Source organism: Salarias fasciatus, chromosome 6 (assembly GCF_902148845.1).
Source record: "Salarias fasciatus chromosome 6, fSalaFa1.1, whole genome shotgun sequence".
In the NCBI taxonomy this organism is placed as follows: domain Eukaryota; kingdom Metazoa; phylum Chordata; class Actinopteri; order Blenniiformes; family Blenniidae; genus Salarias; species Salarias fasciatus.
This window is the reverse complement of record NC_043750.1, coordinates 10,276,307-10,291,760: the sequence shown is the minus strand read 5'-3', so window position 1 is coordinate 10,291,760 and position 15,454 is coordinate 10,276,307. Positions and strand designations below refer to the sequence as shown.

At 44.3% G+C, this 15,454-nt stretch overlaps 1 protein-coding gene across 2 annotated transcripts in view; it reads left to right on the top strand.

Moving 5' to 3' along the window:
- mad1l1 (mitotic arrest deficient 1 like 1) overlaps nt 1–15,454 on the top strand; it is a 74,442-nt gene that overhangs the window by 44,078 nt on the left and 14,910 nt on the right. For both annotated transcript variants that reach the window (XM_030095050.1, XM_030095051.1), the window contains exon 17: nt 3,486–3,679. In XM_030095050.1, coding sequence (XP_029950910.1) covers nt 3,486–3,679 — 194 coding nt within the window. The remainder of the gene's footprint in view (nt 1–3,485; nt 3,680–15,454) is intronic.

Here is a 15,454-nt window from a genome sequence, read left to right as displayed (position 1 = left end):
TGTATTAAATCAAAACTGGAACTTGTCAGTGAAGTTAGTCTGTGTAAGGTATGAAGTCTGCTCTGACTTTTCCAGACTACAGAAAACTGGTTTTAACCACCGAGAACAATCAAACAACAGCAATATTGAAGCTAGGCTAACATGGAATGTATCAACTGATGTTTTAGTCCGATTTCAGAAATAGTTGCATTTTTGTGCATTCATACTGTAATAATGTAGTTTATTTACAACAACAGCACAATTTACATTTGTTAATGGAATTCGTTTTAAGTGAACATTCATGATTTTTGTTTGCATTTTCCTAAGTGTGTCATATTTACACAGCATTGTTTATGAAAACGGAAAATGCGAAAGTGCTGAGAATGATGTCGTTGACATGTAGGGCCAGGAGTTGGCACTGTTGATCGTTTTTGTAAATGAATCCCCTCACGCACACACACACACACACACACACACACACACACACACACACACACACACACACACACACACACACACACACACACGCTCTCTCTCTCTCTCTCTTCTTTGTTCATTACATGCACATTTGGCACATTTCCAGGGAACTTACAGCTGCATAGCAACCAAAGTAATAAAGCTGATGACCTCCGGGGGGTATCGTTCCACGCTATTGCTCATGTTCAGCTCAGGAAAGCAAAAACGAAGGCGGCGTGACTTTGAAAACATCAGAAATGGCGATCCCTTCAAAGAGAGACTGAACGTGTTCATGAATACAAGCATGTCTGTGACATTACTCGTCCGATATCGGGACAAAGAAAAAAACATTTGGTTGAACCATTTATCATCTATGTGACACCATTCTAAATGACGCTGCCCTCTAGTGTTTGGATGGCCTCACAACCAGGCCAATGGAAGAGATGCATGACAAGAAGCAATACGTTTGGATGGCTTTACCTCTGTGTTGACCCAATTATGTCCTTTAATTCACACAAAAAAGCCAATATCTGTTCCTCCCTCCTTGAAGCTGCAGCAGCAGTGAATGTTCTGTCGCAGGCTGATGCTGAAAAATGTGTCCGTTCATTTGTTACTTCAAGGCTGTACTATTGTTTCATTATTATCGGGGTGTCCCTGTAATTTTACAGAAAGGCCTCCAGTTCATTCAGAATGCTGCAGCAGCAGTACAGAGGGAGAGTTCATATTTCTCCAATATTGGCTTTACTTCAACTTTCTGCAAAATGAAGAGTAGAAACTCTTCACGACTAATCCAATGCATCAAATGTTAAAGAGGCCAGTGGTGACCAATTCATTTTCCAAAGTAAGGCATACTGGAAGTTATGCTCTGCCAAAATATCAAGAGCAGGAGAAAAGCAGTTCATATGACACCAGAGAGGATTTGGCTTAAATATTCCTTTTTCAGAAGGTTACAGGTCGAACCCCCTGAAGCGAGCCTGTATCGTCCCAGTTGAGATCAACCACACTGATCTCTGATGAATCACTGAGCGACCGTCTTATTCTTGTCTTCACCTTGCTGTACATCCGTAATCCACTATTTATATCACAGGCTTTACGTCTAGCCTTCTCTTTGTCCTTTCTGTCCTCGTACTTTTCGGATCTTGAGTGTCATTATTGGATGTTCCTCTCTCGCATGTTTTTCAGTTTCCCAATCAGTTGAAGAAAATACCCTCCCACCTCTGCCAAAGTTTTTCGTTAAGATTTGTCTGTTATAGCTTCACCTTACATTGTTGAGGCCATCAAGACAATTTTTTTTGTTGTGGTCTGGCTCGATACCTTGAATTGAAATGAGGGATCATGCTGAGGAAAATGTATGAAACCTAAATATATGAGAAGAAGAACGGTGGGATTGATGAACAATCTGAAAATTCCAGGGTCGTGAAAGGGGAAGGTTTGAGTGGCAGGTGAACAGATCATATAAATAAATAAATACACAAGTCCATCTTTTAAAGGAGCTATCCGTGATTCTGCACAATTTTGAGCCCTGACTTCAGTTTGAAATGTTGGCACCGCCCCCGAGCTCTCTGACTGGTTCCTCACATTGAGAAAACCCTCCCACTCAGCGTGCATGGCGCTACAGGCACATCCCATACGCGTGCACAATCCTCTGGAGGAAACACAGCAGAAGCCACTTCGACTCTTTTTTGTTCAAAATAAATGGCCACTTCGTCTCAGGTAAACCATATGTTACCTTGTCGCTACATGTTCAATGCAGAAAGTAGCTCTGTTGCTCCTTCAGCTTCCATGCTGGTCTGTTTACCGGTGTCGTGCACGTGCTGAAGACGGCCTCGCTCCGCCCCGCCCCCCCTGCTGCTGCTGCGCTGCGAGTGGAGCAGAGAGGTCGTCACGCTAAATCCTCAGGCAGCGCTTTGCGGGGCCAGATATCCAACACACGCTGATCAATGTGTTATTTTTTATATTTTTCACAGAAATGTAGCATGGACTTGCTAGTACATGATGTCAAAAGCATTTTTCTCGTCGTGGTTAAATTAAAATCGCGGATAGCGCCTTTAAGTATGCACAGGTTTGACCTGTTAAAACTGTTTAATTTCACATATCAAGAAAATCTAAGTGTTTTCGAAGTGCTGACTTCACTGTCTGCCCTGTTTTTTTCTCCACTTTTGTTCCTTCTCCAGGCTGTTCCTGCTCACTTTACTGATGTTGACAGATTGTCAAATTTAACTTTGATGGAAATAAACAGTGAGAAATGTGCGTGGTGTAAGCAGAAGGAACCAGGTTGAGGATTTGTGTGTGTGTGTGTTTGTGTGAGACATGCAGTGAGGAGAACTTGTGAATTTGGGCATTGATACTCACTGCTGTTTAATTAGAGCAATCTGTCCACCTCTCAGAGCTGTCTGGACCTTTTGAAAAGGGTAGAGTATACACTCTGACTAAGGATGTCTGGGTTCACAAAAAAGTTGCACTTCAAGCTTGTTTTCCAGCCAAAGTCAGAGAACAAGCAATTTAATGTTGTTAAACTTAATTTCCTTTGTTAAATGTAGTGTGTTGCTCCAGTTGCATATTAGCTCAGTTGCATGTCTTCCTTTTTCAACTTTATTTTTCTTATTATGACAAAGTCATCTCTGACTTCTCAAATCAAGTTTCTAAATTAAAGTAATTATTGCAAATTGATTTCCAGTAAATTAAAGCGGAGCCCCATCCTGTGTCTGTTTTCCGTGATTATCCCCGCTCCCAGCTAAAGATGCAGCTGACTGCTTTGCTCTGCGTTACAGCATTCCGTAGACCTCCAGCGAGCAGATGGACTGCTGCAGGGAGTGTAGATTTTAATATGGAGTCATCCATCTATGCTGCATGAGCTCAGTGAGCTGAGCGGGCGCTCGCAGAACTCCACCGAGAAGACGCCGCGTTCATGTTGCTGGTTAAGTGAGGATTGAAGGAGGTTCACATGGTACAGGCGGCGCGAAAATAAAAGTACAAGACCCGGCCAGGCTTTCTGTGCTCTACAAACCAGCAGGATTCATGCAGCCGTCTTCAACTGTCGTGTGTTGCAGACCTGCGGAAGCAGATAGAGAGCTCCGAGCTGAGGAACCAGAGGCTGAAGGAGGTGTTTCAGAAGAAGATCCAGGAGTTCCGCACCGTCTGCTACGTCCTGACGGGCTACCAGATAGATATAACCACCGAGAACCAGTACCGCCTCACCTCGGTGTTCGCCGAGCACATGGACGACTCCCTGCTCTTCAAAAAGGTAAACCCCTCCTCACACAACATCTCCGAGCCCCGCCGTTAAAACCAAAGCACTATATCCAAGATGCCATTCAGTGTTACAGGATTCTCAACCGGCACAATTACAGGAAAGTCTTCCACTTTTTGTACATGTCGAGACTGTTTTGATGCTAAATCAGTCAGAGTAATACATTTCTCCACACGTCGGGTGTCTCTGGGAAACAGCTGCGGAGCGTTTTCTTTTGGGCTCCGCCACTGTCAGTTTAAGTGTTCACGGGCAGAGACGTCGGTCCCGAGGACCCGCACAGCCATCAGCTTTGATTTGTGGTGTCCCCCTCCAGGCAGCCAGGGGGCAGACCGCTGCAAAACAAAACCTTTCCGTTTCTCTCACAGCCACCCAGCAGGGGTGCACTGCAGACGACGAGAGATTGAAAAATGTACATGTCATAAGGAAATACATGTCCATGTTTAACAGAGCCGGACTCAGAAACGGTCCGTTTGTGTTTTCTATGGATGATGGTTTTCCCGCTGGAGATCTTTCTGACTGACTCTACTGGAAATTAGCAAAACTGACAGGTCTGAGAAGGCAGATGCTAAATGATAAATGGACTTCACTTATACAGGCCTTTTTTTTTTTTTTTTTTTTTTTTTTATGCAGTCTGAACATGCTTTACGAGATCAGTCACATTCACACACACTCACACATCATTAGCGACGCCCGCCATGCGAGCTGCGTGCGCACCATTGGGCGAAGCATGTGCTTCACTCAGCACACAGGCAGGAATGGGTGGGGAGCATTAAAGGTGTGGAGCGCTACTCATGCCCTTTTCAACCAACATGTGACTGATTCTGATTATTAATATGCTGTTCTGGATAAGTACGCATTCATTCAGGTGGTAAAACCGAACAAACTTTCCTCGGATTGGCTATTTCAGCACCAGAGACGGTGCCTTGGACTTAATAAAATCTTCCCCCCAATTCTGGATTGGCTTTTTCAGCACCATGGACAGCGCCTTGGACTTAATAAAGGTGTAATATAGGATGTTCTATTTGCTTTGAGTTCCGGGTGGATCATCAAAATAACTGGTGAGTCTGTTTGTCAATCATTCTGATGAGCTGGTTTCGTAAGGCGGTTCTACGTGCTCGCTCCGAATAGACTTCTCCCTTTTGCGCATGCGCATTCAGAGTGTTTATGTAGCCGGTGAGCTTCGGTTTCAGCCAGTACTTACCGATGGCGAGTCTGACATAATGAAGCTGTAACTGTTTCGGAAAGCAAGCTTTATGAACGAGGCCAGTCGCAGAAACTGCAAACAGAGCCGTGCACGCCCGGAGAAGATGAGGTCGCGCTCGCACACTGCCGCTATTGATAGGTGTTTCCTGGGAGAAGCAGGAGAGCCGGGCGGATGGTCTGGCGCATGCGCGTTTTTCAAAAGTGAGTAACAGACGTTTGGCTTCCTGTATTACACCTTTAACACTAGAACAGCCATCATTCTTACACCCCCTCCAACAGCCGCAACGGTCAGCCAGACGTCATACCTTTTGCAGTGTCTTTGCGGAGGAGCATACTAACAGGACTTATTAAGACAATGACCCACTAATAATCTTCACCCCAGTGGTGGATTGGCTATTTCAGCACCATGGACAGCGCCTTAGACGTATGAAAACAGTGTCCCGATGATTGTGGCAGTGGAGTTGGTGACGTTCCAGTTCCGGACTGGCGGTTCAGTCCCCCATAATGCCATGCCCTTTCCCAAAACATGGATTATCCAAATTGCTGTCAGTGCTGTTTGTGATTTTCTGAGTGAATGGTTATATATGACAGGAAAACCAAACTGTCCAGTTACTGCAGACACCGTCCACACTGACATCATGTCCCTTCAAAACGTGCTGGATCTGGCTGAAGTCAGGCATGGTTGCAGGTATCGAACTGCCCCTGGCGGTGTGTGTGTTTCTGTCATCTTATGCACGCCGATCATTAAACAGAGGTGTGAAGCTAAAATGGGCTGACTGTCGACATCAAAAGTCCTGCGGGCTGAAGCGTCTGCGTGGGCGCTGATATTTCATTGCGCTCTCACACTAATGCTTCAGGATGTGATTTAACCTTGCAAGGTGTTCCCCCCCCCCCCCCCCTCTTTTCACTGTATCACTCATGTCCAGGGTTATGCGTCATTACGCTGTGTAACAGATTTGTACTTGACATAGCTGCAGACTGAAGGAAACGGGCTCTCCCTCGCTGTGTGTTTTGAATGTGTGTGAGTGGAGTGAATATTAATCTCGGTGTGTGTGCAGAGTGATGACTGGGCAGTGTCACAGGTCCGGGCTGCAGTAATCGATCACCGCTCCCCATACGCTCATTGAGCGGGGCTAAATGAAAACTCTATGTGTGACTGTCCCTCAGCTGTTGAGCAAATCCTCTCCTTAAGTAGCTCTGCAGGAAACGCATCCTGTTGTGCTCCCCTCGCACTTACCACTGCCGCCTCTCCCCCTCCTCTCACCCCTCCGTTCTGTCCCGCTTGACTTTTCCTCTTTTTATCTCCTTCCCCTTGTTTATCGCCCCTCGCTCTGGTGTGAGTGTGTAGCGGTCGCTAATCGCTGTGTTGTTCTGTTATGATCGGGCGGCCTCCAGCCGGTACAGGAGCTGTGGAGAATCCATATCAGCGAGGCGGCTCCATTGTCTCAGGCAGGTATCGATTGTTGTCGAGAGCTTAGATGGTCACAACTGGTCATTAGTGCCTTGCTCAGAAACTCACTTGACTGTTGCTTGAATAGAGACGTACAAAAAAAAGAAAAGAAAGGAAAAGAATATGTGAGGATTCAACAGGGTGTATTTTTCTTTCTCGCTGGTGTGTCCAATCTGCTCCGTCTAACCCACCTGCGACCCTGCCAGAAGGGATAATTCACTGTCAATATTTATTAACCTCAGACTGTGTCCATAAAACACACACACAAACACACACACACAGTCATAATGCCCTCATGGCGCGCACTGTCACACTCAGATGCACACATACTCGCTCCAATCTCAACTCTGTCACACTGCGCAGCTCCGCCCATCAACCCCCACCCTCCCTCCACTGGAAGCACATGCATGCAGATGTGCAAAGACACACACTCAAACGCAGATGCTCACACCTTCAGTATTAGTATTCAGGACGCCCGCTGGTGTGTGTGTGTGTGTGTGTGTGTGTGTGTGTGAGAGACGCAGTGATCCAAAGGCCCTTGGGAGCAGAGAGACCTGCTCCTCTAATGGAGTACAACTCTCACACCCGGCACATGTGCACATAGAACACAGTACACACAGAAGAACATCTCGCACTTTAAAGGAACACACACACAGGAAACCGTCAAAAGGAGTTTGATCTGAGGGAATGTAAAACAGACTAATTGTTGGACGCGGAGGGGAAATAAAGTGAGGGATTTTGGTCAGGAAGTAACAGTCCTTACAAATAGGATTTTAATGTTTTTCACCTCAGCAGCAGGGTTTCCAGGTAATCCTGCTAATATTCGCCTCTGGTATAGGTGCTGAAATCCGCCTCCTATAGTGTAAGCTGTTTAACCTGCAACAGTGGAGTCCCAGCGCTTCTCTCTGCGTGGCTTTCTCAGTCACAGGCTTCCTTTAGCTTCCACTGGCCTTTTAACATGGATGTTCGTTGGTAATCGAAATGGTTTCAGGTTAGATTTTCAGACGTCTCACTGACTCGGCGGTGGCTGAATCTCAGCAGCGATGGCACCGACACGGGATGACAAGTGTGGGAGAGATGTTGTCACTCGGTTGTCATGAGTGAAACTGCTTTTTCTTAAATTCATCCACAGAAAGCTTCACTACTGTCTTATCCTGTCTGAATGTTGCAGAGAAATGGAAAAGTATTTCATTTGTGTAAAAGGATCATGAATTTTAAAGGAAATGAAGGAAGAATTTGCCTCATCCAAATGTTCTCCAAAGGGCATGAGTCATATTGTTTTGTTATTGAATTAGTTTTTCTTATTACTTCAAAGGGAACCTTTTGCCTCATCCTGTGGTCAGTGATGGGAATTTCAAAAAACACATTGTTAGCTGATGCACTGCGTCGCGGCACAGTGTGTGGCCTCTTCTGCAGCTGTGAACCAATGAGTTGCTTTATGCTCCACAGCTCAGACCTGAATTTGACCATTTCATACCGCAAATGTTGACAAAGTTTTATGGACATCTTATACATTGAAAATCACATTATCTTGCACTTCTGGGATGACAGTTCATGACTGTACTTATTTATTTCTTTACTGTGGAAAAATCCAATCAAAACTTGAATAAAACAACATTTGCTATATGAAAAATGATTAACAGTGATGTATTGCTAATAAAAAAAAAAAGGTCCTTTTTTTTCTCTCCCCAAAATGTTAATCAGCCGTTTGTACCGGCCTTAAATTCTGTGGTAAGGTCTTCAACAGTAAGTCTGGTTTGCAGATGCACATTAGTCCTGCAATCACAGACCGCCTGCAGTAATCTGACAGTGATTACTGCCCAGAGCTACAGTTCCTCACCATCAACTGAACTGCAGCACATAATCATGAGCTGCTCAACGCTGCACCGACACTGCAGCAAAATCCTAGCATGCTAATTCTCTTTTCGGTAAAATTCTTCCATGCACAACTTGTTCCTGTTCGTGACCGGTACTTCCACAACAACTCCGTTCTTTTTATTCCGGCGTCGTCGCTCCTGCATAATGAAATACAGCATTGCAGTTGCCACTTTTGATTGAATGCATGGTGCATTAATTACTGTTGTCGTCGATGAATGTTTAATATGACTGTGATTTCAGTGCGTTGGAGCTTTTAGACCTTTATCCTCATGGAAACATGGGAAGAAAGTCTCCACAGTGCTGCTTTCTAACTGTTCCAGGTCAAATCGATTTGGCTGTTTTAATTTTGATTTACTGTTTTTTGAGCATTCTCATTTAGTTTTGTTTGGTTTCATTACAGAAACAACCAGCAGCACCCTCTAGTGGCCCAATATAGAAACTAATTTGTCTTCAGCGTTTCTGTTATTTTTGCGTAAACGCAATAAAAGACAGAAATACTGAAGAACTTCCTGATATCGAAAGCTTAATTTCTTTTAGAGAAGAGGACAGAAGCATTTACTCATTACACTTTCTGTCAATAAAATAAAATAATTTTTTGTTTAATGTGGTACTCAAAATTTGACTGTGTTTCAACATCTGCTTAACTTTTGGTCCTACTTCTTTTCTCTCCTCATCCGGTTATTTGAAGCTAGGGATGGGACGAGACACAAATTTCACGAGATGAGATGTCTCACGAGATTGAGTCCACGGAATTGAGACGGGGGGGAACACGGAGCGTGTGTGTGTGTGTGTGTGTGGGGGGGGGGGGGGTACTACTTGTGATACTACTTGTATCACAAGTAGTTTGTGTACTCAAAAGACCAAGATTCCTTGCGAATAGAACATGCGCAGAACAGTATTTCATGTCCCTTTCGACCGGGTTTTTGGCATTACATGGCTGTGCGCCATGTAATGTATTATTCCGTCAATATTCCAGTTAATAAAGAGTTATTGCCTGCATATAAACGTACTCAATCTCGTTCAAAGCATGGACGGAAGTCTCGCGGCATTTCGATCTTGCGAGGTCTCGTGACACGAGATCTCGTCCCATCCCTATTTGAAGCACATCAGATTGCGTCAAGCAGCATGAAATAAGCAAAGTTTTTATTGATTGAATTAACCGTCATTTCAGTTATTTAACATAGGGATGTGCTGAAACCATAACAGATTGAGTCAGTCAGTAAAACAATAAAGAATAGCTCTTCACTGTCAGCTTTGCTTCGACATTAAAGCTTAAATATGTGCAGTTAACAGCCTGCATGCTAACACAGGATATGTTGGAGTTATAGTCTGTTGAAATGCACATATTTATTTATTTTTCTGGAACACACCGGCCGTTCGGGAAACCTCCCGATGGCCACCCCGCCCCTGTTCGGAGTTGTTCGCGGGAGGAACAAGCCGCTTCTGCGGCTTCTGCTTCTGCGATGGTCGCTCCCGCTGCATGTCACTTCCTAAACAATGCTCTGCGCATGCGCAGCTCGAAACAAGAGCGCGCATCGAGGCGGCGACTCGACATGATATGTCATCACGCAAAAGCGGTCCCACGTGGCTTTTGAATGGCATTATGACTGCCCAATCACGAGTTGGAACCATACAATTCAGATCCTCCAGTATACCTTTCAGTGTTTGTTTACTGTAGAGGTGCCTGGTGCTGCTAATGTGAAACATTTTATACAGTTATTTATTTTGAAAGTTGTTTGTTACTGTATGGGCAGCAGGTGCAAATGTGAAACATTTCTTACAGCTATTTATTTTGAGTCTATTCTTATTATGTTATTTATTATTGTTATTTATTTAAATTATTTACTTTATCCCCACACACCTTTTATCTTCTGCTTGATCGAAATGCACACCTCCACATCATTTCCCGTCCATTATTTTGAATTTGAAATGTATTTGTATACTTCAAAGTCAAGCAGAATTTCATTATGCGGGCACCCTGGTGCTGCCGGGTTATTTTGTTGATTTTTTTTTTTTTTTTTTTTTTTTTTTTTTATCATCACATTTGGAGAATAAGGGTGACAGTCTGATTCTTTTACCAGGCGGTCTTTAAGAGTGGTGGGAGATCAAAAAGTTGTGGGTGTGAAAATCGACTGTAAGCGCAGCTCTGTTGTAAACAAAGTCTAGTGCCATACTGGAGCCCCTCTGTTCACGTGCTGGTTGTTCATTATTAATGGATCGGCGTTACGTTAAAACGCTCCTCATCGCTAAATTGTTTGAAGTGGGAAAGTGTTAAGAAACAGCTTTTGTGTATTCGCCTGAACTTGTGCATGTATAGGATTTATATTTTTAGCTCACCCCTGGGTGAGAGGGATGATTAGCATCAGTGATTAGGTATTTATGAGGCTCTGCTAATCAGCAAGATAAACACCTTGGCTCCGTGAGTGACTAAATTATGGGAACATTTTTCTTCCTTGAAGTTTCAAGGAGAGGGAGACACCTCCATTAACAGGTTGGAGAAAAGTCTGCCTGACATTACGGCTCTGAGAGTTTATTGGTACTGTTTGTTTATGTGTAACGGCTATTAGCTTGCTGCAGACTGGGAAAAAAAGCCAGACTTTTTTATTTCAGATTTTGTTGAGCTAATATTCCTCTGAGATAAACACAGTTTCCTTTTCGTTGTGAAATTCTGCTGGATGGAGACGTGGAATGGAGCTGTTTATATGTCACGTAAAGCCTTGAGATTGGCCTTGATCAAAGTTTGCGTTGTTCCAATTTGTACCCGAGAAACTTGCGCCTGGCAGCTGGAGTTGAATCAGAACTGCTTAAAAAAAAACCAGAGAGGCACAGTCGTAGACAAACAACTCTGGCAAGATGTGTGTCTCTTTAAGTAATCTCCCGAAGCAGCCCCACTGCTGGGCTTACACACCTCTGCTATTGATTAGCTCATTAACAAATAAACAAGCATGCACAGAGCTGCGCTCTCCTCGCCAGCCAATGGAAACTGGAGTTGCTCTCTTCCCACCGACTTTTCTTTCTCTCTCTCTCTCTCTCCTTCATTCGTTTCCTTCACTTCCTTGACACTCCCTCCTCCTGTCTTCCATTCCTAATGAAAGGAAAAGATAGAATCTCGGGGCCGGCTCATTAAAACCTACTCCCAATTAACTGTCAGTCCTCTTCCCTCCAGAAGAAGGATGGAGAGAGGGGAGGAATGTACGGAGCAGCGACACACTGAGCAGGTGCTGCATCGACAGCAATGAAACGAAACACCTCCTGAAATCGCTGCATACTTTGTGCAAGTGAGTGAGAGTTAATAAAGCGCGGTTTGTGAATGCTGTCAAGTCTTAATGACCTGTCTTTGTCTCGCGGCCACTTGGGAATGATTAACGCCACACAAACGCGTGTTCGCCTGTGGACGTTGTGTGTGTGTGTGTGTGTGCGTGTGTAAGACAGCTTGTAAGCCTCGGATGGTCTCGGTCATCTGTCCGTTACAGCTTCATTTTTAAAATAACTTGAGAAGCGCAGCTCGACTGTCGGGGAGGTTGGGTGCGACAGAAGTCGGGCGCCGTCGCAGCGGGACCCAGCTGGGCCGGTGGCCAGAAGGGTTCGTGGCGTCGCTCTTTGTCACCCAGCGAAGTGCCACCCCGTGGATAAGCCTCTTATCTTCCCTCTCGCTTTTCTGACCAATCACATTTAATGGCACAGAGTGTTAAACTGTGTCTGAAGCAGAGCGTGTGGAAGCTCCCCTGGAACGATAAGGCCCAATAAAGGTGTTGTATGCTCTCTTTTTTTAAAAACCATTTTTATTGATTTGAGAATAAAGTGGGAAGAGCTGGCTCGTTTTTAAAAGGAAGGACCATTACAGCGCATTTGTTGCCTACAACATCCCTATCGACAGCACTGGCTCGGGTGTGAAATATCAATGCAGCTCATTTTAAAAAAGGAAAACGGTCTTATTCCGCATCAGGTGAGGCTTATATATCGTCCGACTAACGCTGGAGTTGAGTCGTTCTTGATCAAGAATGCTTAATGATAATGTGGTAATTCTAACATCAACTATAGCAAATCCAGTGAATTTAGGAGCTCACGACCTTGGCTGGTCGTGAGCCCTGAAACTGCTTTGCTTGTAGTACAGCTCCCCCGTGGAGAGAAAATCTTCGTCAGCCAACTGCACGGTTAAGCTGATGAGACGTGGGGCCAGACACCGCTGGTCCAAATATCAGCGGCGAGGCGGAAGAGGGAAAAAAAACTGCCAGCAACAGGCTGAAAATGTGCTTTAAAGAGTACAGCCCGGTTCCAGTATTCAGACCCGAGAAGCAGGCTCTGGTCCGAATTATTGTCTGTCAACAAGCAGGAGATTGTTATTGAGATAGCAGCACTTTTTTTCCAGAACTGATTGTTTTCCCTCACTGCTCTGAGTGATTTTAGCATTTTCTGTCGAGTTGTTTGGTTTGGTCTATTTCTGGAGGCTTTTCTCAAATTTGCTGTCATTGACGGTTTTAGGCAGCCAATGTGAAGGATTTTCATCTCATCCATCTACCTGCGCAGCCGGCATGAATTCACTGCACTGTTTGCATAGAAGGTATCCAGAGAAAAACAGGAGTGAAGCAGTGCTATCAGAGAATCACTGAAAATTGGCCGCCGTGCCTGAACCGCTGAGTTTATGTTTGAACAACAGGTAACAGTAACATCAGCGAAGATCCAGTCGGGCTTGTCTTTTACAGCGGTAGTGAATGTATTCCTGTTTTTACGATAAGATGTAAACACCCCGTAACACAACACCGTCATGGCCTTCTGTCCTCAGTGTTTGTTGGAAGCAAGAAAAGCATCACGATTCCTCAATCTTTTAACTTCAACATCAACCTTAATTTATTGTCTTTAATTTTAGAATTATGTTTTAATTTCTACTGAAACTGTTGTCAGAATTCAGTCTATGGTTGGTAGATATGATTTGTTTATAGTTTGATGCTTCTGCAAAGTCACAACCAAGTATGGTAGTTTATGCATGTTTAGTTGTTCATCGGGTTCATGTGGCGTTAATCGCGTCGTCATTCGTAAAACTGTTCTTCCGTTACTGCATTCAGGCTGCTGGTAAGTCATGTGACACTGAGGGTGGAAGCTAAATGGAGTTTCACTCCTGCAGCAACTGGAGCACTCCCTGTCGGCTGGGGTCCGTGTCTTTCAAACATGGACGAAGGAAGGGAAGACGATGGCCTGATGATCGACCCACTGATGCATCTGGACGCCACAATATTTGGTGTTTGATCATAATGTTACAGATGATTGGTGGAATTCTTAGCATCCCAGAAGTCATCGATTCATTAGCTTATCTTAGCCCTCTTAGATGATGTGCATGTGGTTTTTTTGCATATGGGGCTGAAACTGGGTTACAATTCATAATGTTGTAAATATAAATAGGATCTTTCTGTGTGTAGTTTACATGTTTTACCTGTGGATTTCATCTTTGATTGACTCCTAGACCAATCATAGATTAAAGTGTGGCTCTGTTTGCCAATGTGTGAATAAAACCTTTCAAGAGAAAAGTACAAAAATGATAATACCTCTCTGCAAATGTTGGTTTTGTGACTGGTAATCATTGATCAAGCTTGTCTTTGATGGATTGACAATATCCTACAAAGTAGAACGTTTGAATGTCTGTCATTATTTTCTATACATAACTACATATTGAGCCTCTACAGGAGCTTTGATGGCGGCCGTTGCTGTTGTGATTGACAGGTGTGATTGGTATTGACTGCCAAGCCGTTTGGTCCGAGGCGGCCCGTTCCCTGGTGAACTCGGGTCGCTCGGTCATTGTTTTGATTCAGCTGTGTTGTGATTACTGTTATTTTCCCGTCATTTGTCAGTGGACTTGGCAGTGACATTTCTCTCACAGTTCAATAGCTTGTGCTACTCAGTTTTCTCTTTAACCTCATCAGCGCAAAAACACAGGAGGATAGCGTTTAACGGGAAATTGTGGCTTTCAAGGGAAAGTCAACAGGGCCTTCCCGCTCTTCCCATCAATGTGGCTCCCTTCCTTTTCATTGAGTCCTCATTTACATAGTTTCATGTAAAAATGGAAAATTTTAGTTGCTTCCTTCTCCATGGAAAATAGGAGAAAATGCAACTTTTTCTGAAACGCTGCTGCTGCTGCTGCTGCTGCTGCTGCTGCTGCGCATGCGCACTCTGGTTGCAGTAGTTATAATTTGAAGCGTAACTATTGAAAGGTTTAATTCCATGACAGAGAAGACCACTTCAACAAATGATTCCCAACGCTAATGCTTCAATTTTTTTTTTACTTTTTGTGCCACATTCAGATTATCTAAAGATTCTGCTGAGCCCCTGTTTAATAAACCTGCACTGTATGGTAGAATAATTACCTCTGCAAAACTGAATGACACATTCTTCATATTTTTCTTGGTGCATGAGTTCATGCATGAGGTTCATGTGTAGAAAGGAAAAAAAAAAATGGAACGAATGAGTCAGAAATACTTCGGGGAAAAAAGCAGGAAGGCTTGCTGGGAGTAAATATCACTTCGCTCACTGACTGAAAGGGGATCATCACTCATAGCGATGAAGATAAACACCAACAAAACGCTAATAAACAGTAAACATGCAGACTGGTGGGAAAACCAGAAGGCATAAATTATCCACAGTTTCACTGGAGACGACTTTCTGTGCTTCAACTTTCAGGGGGAAATCTTGGAGTTAAAATCCCACAGAAAGGGGAGAATGTTGACTCTGATTTCCTCTGACAGTTTCCTGTCCTGCTTGCCCCCGGGCAGTGTGTGTGTATGAGTGCGCGAGTGTGTGTCTGCACATGAACGTTTGCGTGCCTGATCTTGTAGGCATCACTCGCTCCTCTGGTCGATGTTAGGAACATATGTCTGCTGTCCCCATGGTAACATGATACATCTCACACACACACACACACACACACTCCACCTGAGGTCGTGGAGCCAGGCGCTCGGTCATGATCTCAGAGGTCCACACATCTATTCAGATATCGCCAAACCAGCCACTCACATCGTTTTATCTCCACTTTCACTGCATGTATTTACAAGGGGATCTTTCTGGGGCTGCACAGCGGCGTCAGTGGTTTGCACTGTCGTGTCACAGTGGCAAAATCACTGGTCCAATTTCCTGTCTTTTTATAGTGTTTTCTAATCGGATACATCACTTTACGGTCTCGCCTTGACCAGCTTCAGCTGGTGTGAAGGGCGAACTCCCCTGGTCTGGAAGCCAAACACTTCTCTACAGCA